A 15,377-nucleotide genomic window follows, 5' to 3' on the forward strand; every position below is an offset into this window, starting at 1 on the left:
TTATTCTACAAAATATGAAGCTTTTCTGTAAGGAAAAGGGGAATACATTTTGGAAACAGAAGGAAGAATGCAATAAATCTGGAGGGTATCTCACGTGAACCTTTCTACTCATTCAGGGTAAGGGTGGGTCATGTTGTACCAGCCAAGACCACAGTAAGGCAATTCTGTAGGGATGTGCCAAAATGCGATTCGGTATCCGAATCGCAGCACAATCCCTTTAAAACTGAAGCCCCTTTAACATGGAGGAGAACAGGTTGGTCCCTGCTGCTCTGCTTTTTGTTGTACTCGCAGCGCTTGTTGTATTCCACATTGGTTGTACTCACAGCACTTCCCCCAGCTATCAATGTGTGCCGGTGGCGCTCTCCCCCAGCTGCCCCTGTGTGATGCCTTGGCCCCCGCGTATTTGTGTTCTTGTGCCATGCAGAGGCAGCTGGGGGAGCACCACAAGTATGGCAATGTTGGTAAGCGGAGAAGTAGCAGGGATGGACCTCTTCCATCTTAAAGGGGCTATGGAAGCCCTCAGTTTTAAAGGGATTGTGCTGCAATTTGGATGCTGAATTGCATTTTGAGCGCATCCCTACAATTCTGTAATTTTTGAAATGTATTTTCAATTTTTCTTAATTTAATCAAAGAGCTTTTGCATTTGAAATTATTCTTGGACTAAACAAGGTACTAGTTTGATAACAATTATTAAATAAGGTTACTGAGCTGGTTTGTTTTATTTTAGAGACTTCCCTCCCGCCCCCAGAAACGTTTTAGCAGCTTCTACCTTCATTGCCATTATCAGCATACTTAAATGTATGGATAATGATGGTAGTAATAGGCAACCCCTTTATGAGAAGCATTGTTTTAATGAATGCATGAAATGTTTAAAATAAAGAACTCTGATTTAAAATCCAGCTTTAGTCAAGGGTCCTTGCAGAACCTTCATTGAACCCCTATTAATTAATTTCTTGGTCTTCTCTTTTTAGAAACTGGTTGCCCAAATGAAGCAAGACCCACAGGTAAATATGTTTTGTTCACACCGGTCATACCATTCCTTGTTGAGATTCAAGAATTTTCATTGTGTTTTACTGGGAGTGTTTTCCAAAGTGAAATAGAAAAGTGTAAGGAATTATCTTGAGTGATGACCTCAGTAGAAACTTATTTTGACGGGCTGGTTTTTTCTCTCTGAAGTAACATCTTGCATTAACATTACTACTCTTTTGAGATTAATCTCATGAGCAAGGTTACATTCAAATTGATTCTCCTAATTTTTGAAAGATGATCATATGACCAGGATGGTGAATGGGCATTAGGTCCTACTTCAGGAATAACTTCTGGAATTGTATATGGATCATCCATTCTTGCATAATATTTCCACCCACATGTGCTTACATAATGATTGCAAAATGTTGTAGAGAGAGTACAAAATATTACATCAAACCTGGGCTCTTTTTTAATGCCAGGGGTATAAATTGCTGTAGAAATAGCACTAGATTCTAGAAAATATAGTGTTGAGAGTTGTTTGTTGACCTAACAAGTAGAAATTTGTCAAAATATGTTTCTGAAGCATACTCACGCTGTGGTTTTCTTCACGTATTACTGGCTTGACATGACCAGAATGAGCATTGTGCGCATACATTGCCACTTTTCCTCCTCATTCACTCAGCTTAGTTAGTTCCTGATTTGTGTTGAACAGTAGATGCCAGTTGCATCCAAACTGGGCAACTATGGTTTGTGCTTGCCCACCAAACCATAGTAATAACAGTTTAAAGTATATGTGTAATTCTGGTTTGGTGAACAAACACAAGCCATGGTTTACTCTTAACATTCCACCTGGTAAACTGTGGCCTGCTGCAGGCAAACTAGAAGATGACATAATTAAGTGGATTGTGTAAATAGAGAAGGTGTTGAGAGTCTGAGGCTTGGTCATCTAACGCCAACCTGTAGGACAGGTGAACTAACCCTATATTACTCGGGAGAGTGGGGAGGAATGATACAGGATTAATTAAATATGTATAACTTGCTCAGTGTTCTTGGAATTCATACATCTTAGAATTGAGAAAGTGCCCTTGAAATGAATTTGTTAACATGCATGATTTTGGTGTTAAGGTGACATTAGGAATTGTAGCTTTTTAAAATATACTCTAGAACCTAGAAAATATTCCATATAATACAACTGTAAGGAGTATTCTCTTGAACTGGAGACAAATTATTTTGTTCTTTGTTTAGTTCTCTTTTTGGTATTTTTAGTTCTCTATTTGGCGTTTAGTTCTCTTTATTTATTTTGAAAAGTTATATCCTGCTTTGTAGTCGACACTGAAAAAGGCTCTGCAAGTAGCTAAAAGATCCTCACAATAAAAGCACAGTAAAGTCCACTATCAGAAACAGAAATAACATAGTTTCCACATGGTGCCAGGAATATTCAGGCAGAATTTCCTGCCCATATCATTGGGCTTTGCTGTTCACCTTGTGATGTCGCTATTTAACTACTGCCTTCCAGTCGCTCCTACTGAGGACATTTAAGGTAAGGGAGTGTGGCTGAGCAGCTGTAGTTTGTTTAGCCCTGATTATAGGCAAGTCTTTCCTTGCTGGCAGTTGGTTGGCTTAGTTGTCTCAAACCTAGAGGAGAACTGGTCTTGTGGTAGCAAGTGTGAATTGTTCCCTTTGCTAAGCAGGGCCTGCCCTGGGTTGCATTTGAATGGGAGACTACATGTGAGCACTGTAAGATATTCCCCCTCAGGGGATGGAGCCACTGGGAAGAGCAGAAGGTTCCAAGTTCCCTCCCTGGCATCTCCAAGACAAGGGCTGAGAGAGATTCCTGCCTGTAACCATGGAGAAGCCACTGTCAGTCTGTGTAGACAATACTGAGCTAGAAGGACCAGTGGTCTGACTCTGTATATGGTAGCTTCCTGTGTTCCTAGGCAAGTAAATCTGCAGATGATTATGATTTTTATTTTGGGGACACTTGGCATATTAAATTTTTAAATAAGCATGTGGTTATATATGTGCATAAGGTTAAACCTGTAACATCTGAAGTCCATACATAGTTGCATTTTTTCTTTCACCTGTTGTAAGTGATGTATATTCATGCTGGGGGAGCCTGGGGAGAAAGACACGTGTGCCTCAGTTTGTGCAGATATTAGAGACAAATCTATAATGTGCACCCATTAAGTGTAAAGCAACCCTTGTAGGCTAGATTGTGCTTTTATGTTAAATGTATCTCTTGAAATTTCATTTTTCTTTAGTACAGAACATCCCATAAAAGAAAACACTTACTTTTATAGAATATATTGTAAAGCACCCTTGGATGTCCTTGTTAATTAAGCCTTTCAATGAATGACACTTCATATCATGTCTTCTCTACCAGCCACCAAAATGTCCCTGAGCATTGAAAAGAGCCACTAAATGATTGTAGTACCAGGCAACTCAAATAATGGCTCTCTATTGAGCCCTTTAAGAAATCTGATTGGCTACAATCTAAAGGTGCTCTATTATTTATAGAGTGTGTGTGTGTGTGTGTGTGTTTTAAAAAGAAGTCATTTCCCTACTATTCTGGGTTAACAACTGGAATACTTGCTCAAAGATATTTTTTCTTTCTAATCAGAATGCTGATTTGAAGAAGCAGCTTCATGAACTTCAAGCCAAAATCACAGCTTTGAGTGAGAAACAGGTAAGGAAACTGGTATATTTTTAACACCATGTTCTAAAGATGTCTTTTCCCAGCTATCGGGCAAACTGCTAAATTTCTTCATGTGTGAAAATAAGTGTGGGCAGCCAAAAGCTTTGGATCTTGTTTGATGTATTTAACAAAAATAAGTATTGGTACATTAGTCCTGGATAAAGTGCAGTTTATCTAGTGCTATATGGGTCTGGAAAGTTGGTATTTAAACTGTATCATCTGTAAACTCAACTCTTTATGGTGGCGGTTGAGAAAGATTGAGCATTTTATTTGCCCTAAGTGTTTTATGTTGCAGTAGATTATAAACTTCATAATGTGAATATCAAAATAAGTTTAGTGGATTCTTAAATTACAAGTCTATCTTAATTATTTTGAAATCTACAAATTGGGTTAGTCTGACATATATCTGTGTTAGTGAAACCTCCACTCACACTAGTGTATATATTGCTTGTATTATGTTGCAGTCTGCTTTAGTAGTTTTTATTTGCAGATAACTCTGTTGGTCCTATACCCACATAGATTGTAGCAGATACGTTGGGATGCTTTGTCAGTGGTTTGGGGGATTCTTGTTAGCTTGGAGTTGAGGGAGATCTCTTGGTGGAATGGGCAAATTGGTGATTAGGTTAAATCTGATTTTTTAAAAAAACCAGTTAGTGTGTATCTTTTTATTTTTAAAAATCTAGTTTAAAATGTAATACAGGTATTGAGTTTCCATGTATCTGTTAAGACAAACTATTAAACACACTGTAGGCTTGGACTGGCCCACAGGGCAACAGGGCATATTCCCGGTGTGCCCCTGTGCCCCGCCGCACTCAGCAGCAGTGAATACTCCCACCCTTCAGTACCCATTCTGCTCAACACCCGGTGCCCTCCCCACATACATTCCACCGCTCTCTCAGTGCCCCCAGTCCGGCCCTGACACACTGGCTTAGACTGCGGCTGTCATCTAGACTGTGTACAGGTGAAACTCAAAAAATTAGAATATCGTGCAAAAGTTCATTAATTTCAGTAATGCAAATTAAAAGGTGAAACTGATATATGAGATAGACGCATTACATGCAAAGCGAGATAAGTCTAGCCTTAATTTGTTATAATTGTGATGATCATGGCGTACAGCTCATGAGAACCCCAAATCCACAATCCCAGAAAATTAGAATATTGTGAAAAGGTTCAACAGTCTAGGCTCCAGGTGTCCCACTCCAATCAGCTAATCAATCCATATCACCTGCAAAGGGTTCCTGAGCCTTTAAATGGTCTCTCAGTCTGGTTCATTAGGAATCACAATCATGGGAAAGACTGCTGACTTGACAGTTGTGCAGAAAACCATCATTGACACCCTCCATAAGGAGGGAAAGCCTCAAAAGGTAATTGCAAAAGAAGTTGGATGTTCCCAAAGTGCTGTATCAAAGCACATTAATAGAAAGTTATGTGGAAGGGAAAAGTGTGGAAGAAAAAGGTGCACAAGCAGCAGGGACGACCGCAGCCTGGAGAGGATTGTCAGGAAAAGGCCATTCAAAAGTGTTGGGGACTTTCACAAGGAGTGGACTGAGGCTGGAGTTAGTGCATCAAGAGCCACCACACACAGACGGATCCTGGACACGGGCTTCAAATGTCGTATTCCTCTTGTCAAGCCGCTCCTGAACAACAAATGACAGAAGCGTCTTACCTGGGCTCAGGAAAAAAAGAACTGGTCTGTTGCTCAGTGGTCCAAAGTCCTCTTTTCTGATGAGAGCAACTTTTGCATCTCATTTGGAAACCAAGGACCCAGAGTCTGGAGGAAGAATGGAGAGGCACACAATGCAAGATGCCCGAAGTCCAGTGTGAAGTTTCCACAGTCTGTGTTGATTTGGGGAGCCATGTCATCTGCTGGTGTTGGTCCACTGTGCTTCATTAAGTCCAAGGTCAACGCAGCCGTCTATCAGGAGATTTTGGAGCACTTCATGCTTCCTTCCGCAGATGAGCTGTATGGGGATGCTGACTTCATTTTCCAGCAGGACTTGGCACATGCCCACACTGCCAAAAGTACCAAAACCTGGTTCAATGACCATGGGATTACTGTGCTTGATTGGCCAGCAAACTCGCCTGACCTGAACCTCATAGAGAATCTATGGGGCATTGCCAAGAGAAGGATGAGAGACATGAGACCAAACAATGCAGAAGAGCTGAAGGCCGCTATTGAAGCATCCTGGTCTTCCATAACACCTCAGCAGTGCCACAGGCTGATAGCATCCATGCCACGCCGCATTGAGGCAGTAATTGCTGTAAAAAGGGCCCAAACCATGTACTGAATACAAATGCATGCTTATACTTTTCAGAGGTCCGATATTGTTCTATTGACAATCCTTGTTTTATTGGTTTCATGTAATATTCTAATTTTCTGGGATTGTGGATTTGGGGTTCTCATGAGCTGTACGCCATGATCATCACAATTATAACAAATTAAGGCTAGACTTATCTCGCTTTGCATGTAATGCGTCTATCTCATATATCAGTTTCACCTTTTAATTTGCATTACTGAAATTAATGAACTTTTGCACGATATTCTAATTTTTCGAGTTTCACCTGTATAGTGCAACATTGCAGGAGGATGTTTTTCTGTGATCTGGAGAGTTCTACTTTTACAATGCTCTCTTCTGTGAGCATAGCTTTTTCTGTTCACAGAAGAGGCGTCTCTGGTGCTGTGCAAAAGGTTGGAGTGATTCTCTGCTCTTTTATATAACAGAACAGTAGTACTTCTTCTGGTCACCTCCAGACTTGATTACTGCAATGTGCTCTATGTGGAGCTGCTTTTGTACGTAGTCCGGAAACTGCAGTTGGTTCAGAATGCGGCTGCCAGGTTGGTCTCTGGGTTATTTCAGAGAGACCATATTATTCCTATCTTAAAAAATCTACACTGGTTGCCAATAAGTTTCCGGGCAAAATACAAGGTCTTGGTTATAACCTATAAAGCCCTAAACAGCTTGGGTCCTGGGTATTTAAGAGAGCGTCTTCTTCACTATGAACCACACTGCCCACTGAGATCATCAGGAGAGATTTGTCTGCAGTTGCCACCGGCTCATCTGGTGGCTACGAAGGGACGAGCCTTCTCCATTGCTGCCCCAAGGCTTTGGAACATGCTCCCAGCTGAAATAAGAGCCGCATTCTGAAATAAGAGCCTCCCAATCTCTTACAACTTTTAAAAAGGCAGTCAAGACGTTTGAGGTAAAAGCAAGAAGTTTTGATTATTCCAGACTTGTATTGTGCAAGCCAAAGGTCATAACAAAAGGGAACGAAGGAAGAATCATAGCATAGAACAAGTCCAATAGTCAAGCATATGCAGAATTAAACATACATATCAATATATTATACTCCCACCCAAGTACCCACACATTTAGCTCTAAGTTTTTTCTTGCTATTGGAGCAAACATTGACGCTTTGTGTCAGCCCCACATCGCGATTCAACAGCAAAAAACATACTTCAGCATCTGACTGTAACTAATTCATTCTCCAAAGAACTGCCAAAAATGTAGCTCTGATGCCTTAAATAAAGCATTATCTCATAAAATGCCCTTTTAAGTCCCCAACATGTTGCAGGCGTTTTGAGCATATACATAGTTTCCATGGCACTTGGTTTTAGCATTGTCCTACAGCAACTGAGGGCATCAGGTAGAAACTTCATTTGGTTAGTACAGCTTATCCAGCTTCATGTGTTCCCCTTTTAAGAAAAAGAAAATCATTTAACAAATTTCATGACATAAATAATCCTAATGCCTAACAGCAAACAGCAAAAAAATTATTTAACTGATGTTGCTTTTACTTGTCATTCCAATCCATTTGGATCTATGTTCTTCTGGTCGATCAGTGCTCTTACTAATTGGGAGTGAAAACGCTTGGAAAAAATTAAACAAATAAGAAATCCTAACTAGCCAAGATGCTGATGGGGAAAGCACTCTCTTATGAAATTGCAACTAACTGGAGGTTCTTATGGTTATAAAAAGACAGTCAACCTTATTGTGGTAAAGGTTGTAGAAAACTCACTGGTGGCGCCAAGATTGCTTTAAGAAATCTTTTTTGCAGCTTCTCCAAACTTTATAGAGCATGAGAAAACTTTTGGAGCAGGAGTTATCATTTGATTGCCTTTTAAATTAAAAAATAATAATGCTCATAAAATTGCCCCTATTATTTTCTTAGCCTTTGCCACTGTGTGTCAAATACAGATGCTGGAATAAATTTTTGGTATTTAAAAATGCCTTAATATTGAAAGAACCTAACCTTCTCCAGTGGGTTATTTTCCAAAGAAAGGTTCATTCTAAATTAGTAGTGGTGGGTTGCAAAAAATTTTTTATGTGGCAACATCTTAAAAAAGTGTGCATAATGTAATGTAAGGTTTATTGAAGAAGATCCAAAATGCCCAGCACGGTTTGTCATATGCCTTCTTCAGGGACACAAAAACACCTTTTAATACTTGTGAGAAATTCCATTGGTTGTAACACATGATTATTTGGTAGCCAAAAAGGAAACCTAAAGCCTACTTTGCTCATGGAACTAGTTTCATGGTTCTTTAAATCTTGGCTTTTAGTCTTCAGGTAAGTGATTTGCTTTGTATCCTTGACTATGTATCAAGAAAACCAAACAGAAATTGATTTGTTTGCTGAGGTGTCCAAAAGGCAAACTGTAATTGGCACTTTGCATCCAAACTATGACTGCATTCAGATGTAATGGCTAACCTCAGTTAAATCTGGCCGAGGTTGTGACTCCATTACACTTGGATGGGTGAAACCACGGTTATGGCCCAAAAGGTACCTCCGGTTTACCTCCCCAAACTCCAATCTTCAGTTATCTCTAAGACTCGCTGCCAACAACTGAGATTTTGCCGCCGAGGCATTACATCCAGCCAGTGGTGCAGTTAAAACTGTGGTTTTGCGCTGATTTCCAAACCCAAATCAGAGGCAGCAGCGCAGTCACACCCAGGGACTCAGCTGCTCCATGCTTTCAGTGCTTCTCACTGGTAGCCTCTCGGAAAACCAGCCCCTGCCCCTCCTGTTAGCTATTCAGCTGTCAAGTTGCCAGGCTACAGGGATGCTGCCACAGCTGATCCTGGACTCGTCAGCCTTTCAAGCTGCATGGGTACATCCCTGATGCCCACTTTGTCCCTTGCTTCCCCCACCTGTCAAATGGTAGGGAGAGGGCACAGGATGACAGGATGGGCACTAAGTGCTTTGCTCCAAGAGAGCAGCAGTCATGTAAGTCCACAAGCACAAACACTCCAAGTGGCAACATAAGCAGGGCACCCCATCACCATGCTGGGAGGGGAACATTTTGCAGTGGGGTGGAGACCCTGGATTGAGTGTAAATGGCAGAGCAGCAAAGTCCTAGTTTTCCGCAGATAGGTTGGGGAAGGAGGGCCCAGCCCCTTCCCCTGATGGTGATATTTGCTCCCTAGTCTAGCTCATGAGAAGAACTCTCTGCGAGGACTATTTGCACATTCTTTAGATGGCATTCTGGTTGTACGGGATAGTACTTTTGTTGTATGCAGCAAAATACTCATTATTTCACAGACTGCTCTCTAAGAGTGGCAGACTAAGGGGAGCGTGGGAAAATGCTCTGTGCAGGAAAGTCACATGGATGGGTACTTTGGCTAGTGCTGTCCTGGTATCTGTGATGCTGCCAGGCTCCTGTCAAGCCTTGTGCCCTGCAAGCCCATGTGTGGATGTGCTCCCCACCCCCCGCCGATGGCCCTGAAGGCTGAGAACAGTGTCCCAGGGCAGTTGGAAATGGGAATCCCTACACCTGGAGATCTGCATATGGCATAACACCATACACAGCCTGGGAACTTTGAATGGGTATAAAGGTCCTTACCTGGCCCTATGTCTACACCATCCATGCAGGTGGGTATCCCCTTGCAAGGAGCCTCCTTATTGCAGGGATAGCCAGCACGAACAGGACATCCCCTATTTTTGGGGGGGCACTCCAGTACAGGCTGGAGGGGCTGCCACAGGCAAGGATTCTGGAGCAGCCAGGATCTGTTCTTTTAACAGAAAGGTTGGGGAAAGGGGGACCAGCCCCTTCCTTGGATGGGGATATTTGCTTCCTAGTCTTGCTCATGAGAAGAGCTGTGTATGGGCACTAATTGAAAATGTATAGGGTGGTACTTGCATGGTACGGGAATGGTTCTCTTTGTGCTGGAGACTTAGCCCATTATCCCACAGACCACTCTCTTGTGAGAGTTGCAGACTAAGGGGAATGTAGGAAGATGTTCTGTTTAGGAAAGCCACGAGGAAGGGCTCTTGGGTGTGTGCTGTCCCAGTCTCAGCAACTGCCGCCGATCCACTGTCAAACCCTGCAATCTGCCAGCCTGCCTGCCAATGTGAAGATGTGCACCCCTGTCCACACCCCCATGGGTGATGCCACCATCCCGGGGCAGCTGGAACCTGGAGATTCCCTTTCCCACCAATACCTGTGCTGGGAGATTTGCATATGGTGGCACACTGGGCTGGACCCAGGAATTTTGAATGGGTTTAAAGTTCTAATGGTGCAGTGGGTAAATGCCTGACTAACAAGCAGAAGGTTGACGGTTCGAATCCCTGCTGGTACTATATTGGGCAGCAGCGATATAGGAAGATGCTGAATGTCATCGTCTCATTCTGCACGGGAAGAGGCAATGGTAAACCCCTCCTGTATTCTACCGAAAGAAAACCACAGGGCTCTGTGGGCGCCAGAAGTCGAAATTGACATGATTGCACACTTTAAGTTGTCCACACCGTCCATGCAAATGGTTTGCATGGGGGTGCTATTGGCAGGGTTTGAAAGGTACTCCTTTCAGGGTTTAAGCAGGTACCTGGCTTACTCATGATCAAGATCCTCCTTCAAGGTTACAGCCATCCAACCTAGGGTTCACTGGCCAGGCATGAGAGTGAAAGGACACGGGCACACCTCCAGCCGTACACTTTAGAGGGAACAGTGCCTGCCAGCCCACCTGCATATGTGTACATGTGCATCTTTGCCATTGCCCCAAAATGGCCACCCATCTGGTTGGGGGGTAGCCAAAGAACGGAGGATCCCTTCTCCCATGAATCCCCATGCTGTCAGATCTGCATACACTGTGATGATGGACCTGGACCCTTGAGTTTTGAATGGGTTTAAAGGTCCATCCTGGTTTCTACCCCTCCCTCCCTTCCAGGCATGTGCCTGGGCAAAGACAAAGGGAGCATCTAGGTGGCCTTTGGGTGAGCAAAAGTCTGCACAAAGGAACAATTTTTGGAGCAATACTTCCTCTGTGATGAGGATGGCTACCAAAGCCCATGTAGACTATGCCTGCTTGTGAGAGTGTCAGACCATAGGTGTTCTAAGCAGAGCTGAGTAGTTGTGTGATGGGAAGCAGTGGGCAGGGGCATCTCAGAGACTGCCTTCCAGATCCTGGGGATGGTGGCCAAGGTGTTGTGGGAACAAGCTTGCTGCTTGGTCTCCCACACCTGTGCACAGGTGCACCCTTTCCTGTGGCCCCTGTAGTCGACTCCACTGCCCCTGGGCGGGGAGGGAAGAGAAAAGACTCCTCTCCCACAATTCCCTGTGTCAGCTTATCTGCATATGGTACACAGACAGAGCGGACCCAGAATTAAAAAAAAATGTGCAAATACACGGTCCCATTGGCACACTCCACGGCTGCACATGCAGCCAGGCTATGAGACATGGAGTTTCAGGATCTTCTCTGGGTGTGTGCAAGGCTTCAGAGGGATTCAGGGAGAAGGAGGTAGTGGAGAATCTTCTCTATCTTTTTAACAAAGAGAGTTGGAAGGCCCACTAAAGCGAGCCGCCTTGGATTCTCTGGTGGTTAAGTGGGCTGGCTGTACTCATGAGCTCACAATCTGTTGGTGGGGATTTGCCCTCTTATGGGCAAAACCTGTTTACATCCCCAGTAGACTGGCCCTCTCATGAGACTGCCAGCCTGCCCAGCAGCAAGCTGCCGAACAGAAAGAAATTGCTTGAGTCTGCCTGGGGTGCTTTACTGGGCTCACCCCTTGAGACATCTTCCCAGGCTATGGTGGAATACGCCGCACTCTCCCAACCTTTGCACATCCCATTCTATCAAATATGAATTTCCCCTTCGCCCTCCTCCCACAAAGAAAGTGGAATTGTCCCATCCCATGACCCCAAACCACTGGGGAATTCATCATTTTGTGGTGCTTTTATTCTGTGGGGTTACTTTGTGGGGTGGTGGTGCCATGGCTGACAGAAGAAGTGCTGGCATTGTAGGACATTTAAAGGGCTTTCAGTCTGTTTCCCTGTTGAGGGTGGGCATAGCACTCTGAAAATGCATGGTCACGCTCAGCACACACCTTCTAGATCAGGCCTGCTCAACTTCGTTCCTCCTGCAGATGCTGGCCTACAACTCCCATAACCCCTGGCTATTAGCCACTTTGACTGTAGATTATGGGAGTTGTCGTCCAAAAACAGCTTGGGGGCAAAGTTGAGCAGGCCTGTTCTAGTTTGTGGCCAATTGTGGGTGAGCCGTTAACACGGTGACACTTTACCCACAGTTGGTTCATGGAGTTGGCTGGGAAGGGTCTTGGTGGACCATTAGCAGGGAGAGCCTCTCCTTTCTTGCAGCTGGAGTTTGGTTGGTTGCAGTTTGGTGAATCTCTGTGGTGCAAATTGGACCCTTGACCACCTTTAACTGTGGTTAGTTATTACGTCTGAATGCAGCCTGTGGCTTGCAAACCACAATCTTGAATGGACTGATTTGTTCTCATTATGGTAGCCACAATTTGCCACTTTGGATGTAATGCAAAACTATGGCTAGTAAAATACTAGGAATTGAGAGGAACCCCACAGTTGAAAGGGGAGCGTGTTTTTGTGGGTGAATTATCTTCTAAATGTGCATGTGTATTAGGGACTAAGAGGGGAATGCTCTAGTATACTGCTACCCTTGAGCTGAATAGAAGGCATACATAAGTAAAAAGACAGAGAAGATTCTCCACTACCTCCCTCTCCCTGAATTCCTAGTGGACTTCTTTGAACTGCACTTCCTCTTGTCTTCCCCTCTGACTGTATAGATGTGTTCATTTCATTACGAGAAGCTTGTTGGGGCTCATATCAAGTACCATGTACTTGGGAGGTTCAGGAGAGAATAATTTTTCTCCAAGCTAGTAGATTGTTGTTGTTGTTTCTGTTCCTGTATTATGAATTATAATACCTGATGGCTTTTTAGAGCTGGGTGTATGTGAGGCTGGAGCAAATATTTAATGTATTGTGTCTAGCAGTCCAGCTCAAAAGGTCATTCCGATTGGAAATGGGAGTACAGAAATGTGGTGACTTCTTGCCTCTCGTATATTGTCAATTTTCTCTGTACCAGCTGATATCATGGAGGTGTATGTAACGTTTCTGTGAGGTTGCCATTGTTATATGCTGTAGTCAGTATCTTTGCTATAGGAATGGGAAGCGGCTTTGTGGCAAACAGTATGCCTCCCCATTTTTTTCCTTGGGAAGAAAATGGCCTAAGCTCATATAATAGAAGGAGGACTGGAGGATCCAGTTGCCAGTCAAAGCAACGTAGACTGGAATAATCTTCTCAATTTATTCATTATTCAGGCTGTGATACCCTGTACAGTATTGTTTCACTTCAGTCCTTTCAGGTTCTGACAGTATTAGATGGAAAAGCTTAAATAGTTGTTCACCCAAAAACTTAATACTTTTAAAATGAAAAATAAAATAATAAAATCAAAAGCACATACCAAAGTTGTTTCACCAGTGTGTGCATGTGTCTATGGTTATCCTGGGTCTTACTCCTCACAGGGGTCAGGAACTGGGTTTTTTTGTTTTGTTTTTTGTTTTTTTAAACCCTAAAGGCAGGAATGAAAAAGATTTGCTCTATCTGTTTAGGTCTCCCACCCACTCAAAACCAGTTTATATGCCAGCATCTGGAAATCATGTTTCTCCTACTCTTCAAGAATCTGTGTGAGTAAGTGTTATAGATGCCCCCTGACTTCATGAATAATCAGTAGATTGAGAGAGGTTTCCTGTTGGCCACCATTTGCAACTTTTTTCTTTTGTGCTCTATCTGCTGTCACAAAACTGTTTCTTAATTACTGGAGCACTTCATATTTTGTAAGCTATACTTCAGTATGGATTTAGTGGTATTTATCTAGAAATATGAAGAACATATTTTGGGTGCCACAGCTAAAACTGGGAATTTATAGAAATTGGGTCCGTCCTTGTATTCAGTTTTGGGTAATATACTTTAGAATAATATGAGATAGTATATATTGATGGGAACAGAAATCATTGTGGCTCTGAAATGGGACTAAACTTCCTAGGAACAGGAAATTGATTTCTAGCATGCATTATTTCAAATAAATTGTTGTCCCCCCAACCCCGCCCCCAATTTCTGCTTCTGTCACTGATTAACAAGTAACTGATTCAAACTGGATCATGGTCACTGTGACCTGATTCAAATACTGCCGGTATTAACTTTTAAAAAAACAAAGTGCGGGGAGGGTTGAAACGAGCAGTGTATCAACTGGTTCTCAGTGGATCCTGCACATCATATTTTTATGCTGATAGGTCACTCTAGCACCTCTCCTAACTTTCTTCTCTAAAAACTGTTTTGTGTTGGTTCATTGCCATGGACTGTGTTGGTCCGAAGGAGAAAAAAACGGCAAAGATTGACTAACATTTGTTCTAAAAAATATATAGAGGTAGCAGCTTCAACTTGTTTTCCAGCCTCATTCAGCCACTAAAATGCAATGAAATGTTTCACTGAGTGAATGATCAGTGTGATCGCTACCACTTGGGATTGGAAGTTAAACCCAATGGGTGGGTACTGAGTGAGTGAGTTGAGTGCTGGGAAATCGTTCTCTGAAATCAGCATAATATTGTGTGTCAGTACATAATTCAGTTACCTCAGAGGGCCCCCGATAGTTTCAGGGCAATTTTGATGTGATGTCAATTGACGGGTCATATAATTTGCTTTGTAACTCGTTTGAGAACTTTTTTCTTGAAAAGTGGCATGTGCATATTCTGAATAATAATTTCAACAACTTTGCCCCCTGCTAGGGGGAACTAGGCAAAAAGGCACCTTTCAAGTGGTGGTTCTCTTATGCTTGGCAAGGAGAGAGCAATTGGCTTTATTCAGTCTCAGCATAGCATTCCTCTAGTGGTTATTGCTGGTGTCTCCCTTTATGTTTCTTCTTTGACTTCTTTTGGGGGCAAAACATCACCTCAGTATTGTTTTCTGAATGTAGATTGCTTTGAGATCCTTTTCATCAAAAAGTGGTAGATTAATAGTACGGCATATACTGAGGCATGGAGAGAAGGTAATATATTGATGAAGAGGCTTTGGGTTAAGAGTAGAGAAAGATTTGTGTTGCAGAATTATTGTATAGCACTCTGACTTGATATTCTGTACTGTGTATAAAATAGAACATTTGGTAGTAGTAGTAGAATATAATGGGTAGTAGCTGCTAGCTGTTTTCAAAAATTGTTTAATTTTTCCAGTAAAGAAAGTAAATGTATCTGAGGATAAATGAAAGCTAACCATTGTGACCTCCACCCCACCTCCCATCAATGAATGGCATTTTCTGGTGTTTCTGTGAAAGCCATTAATGTGAAAGCATTGGTCAGGAAAAGGTCTAAAACTCATCCTATCTAACCCTGTCTCAAGTGGTGATCCCTGATATGTTGGCTTTCCTGCCCTCAACTCCCCTTCATTGATCTGGACTAGTGCATCCTATCAGAA

General features: G+C 42.8%; 1 protein-coding gene across 7 annotated transcripts in view; it reads left to right on the top strand.

The window, feature by feature from the left end:
- The window catches only part of PHF21A (PHD finger protein 21A), a 282,942-nt gene that overhangs the window by 83,475 nt on the left and 184,090 nt on the right, over positions 1-15,377 (top strand). For 6 of the 7 annotated variants that reach the window (XM_053285532.1, XM_053285534.1, XM_053285531.1 and 3 more), the window contains exons 4-5: positions 972-1,004; positions 3,590-3,655. In XM_053285532.1, the coding sequence (XP_053141507.1) occupies positions 972-1,004; positions 3,590-3,655 (99 nt within the window). Of the gene's footprint in view, positions 1-971; positions 1,005-3,589; positions 3,656-15,377 lie in introns of those variants that run through there. The other variant, XM_053285535.1, reaches the window with a different exon arrangement.

Source organism: Hemicordylus capensis, chromosome 1 (genome assembly GCF_027244095.1).
Source record: "Hemicordylus capensis ecotype Gifberg chromosome 1, rHemCap1.1.pri, whole genome shotgun sequence".
NCBI classification, from domain to species: domain Eukaryota; kingdom Metazoa; phylum Chordata; class Lepidosauria; order Squamata; family Cordylidae; genus Hemicordylus; species Hemicordylus capensis.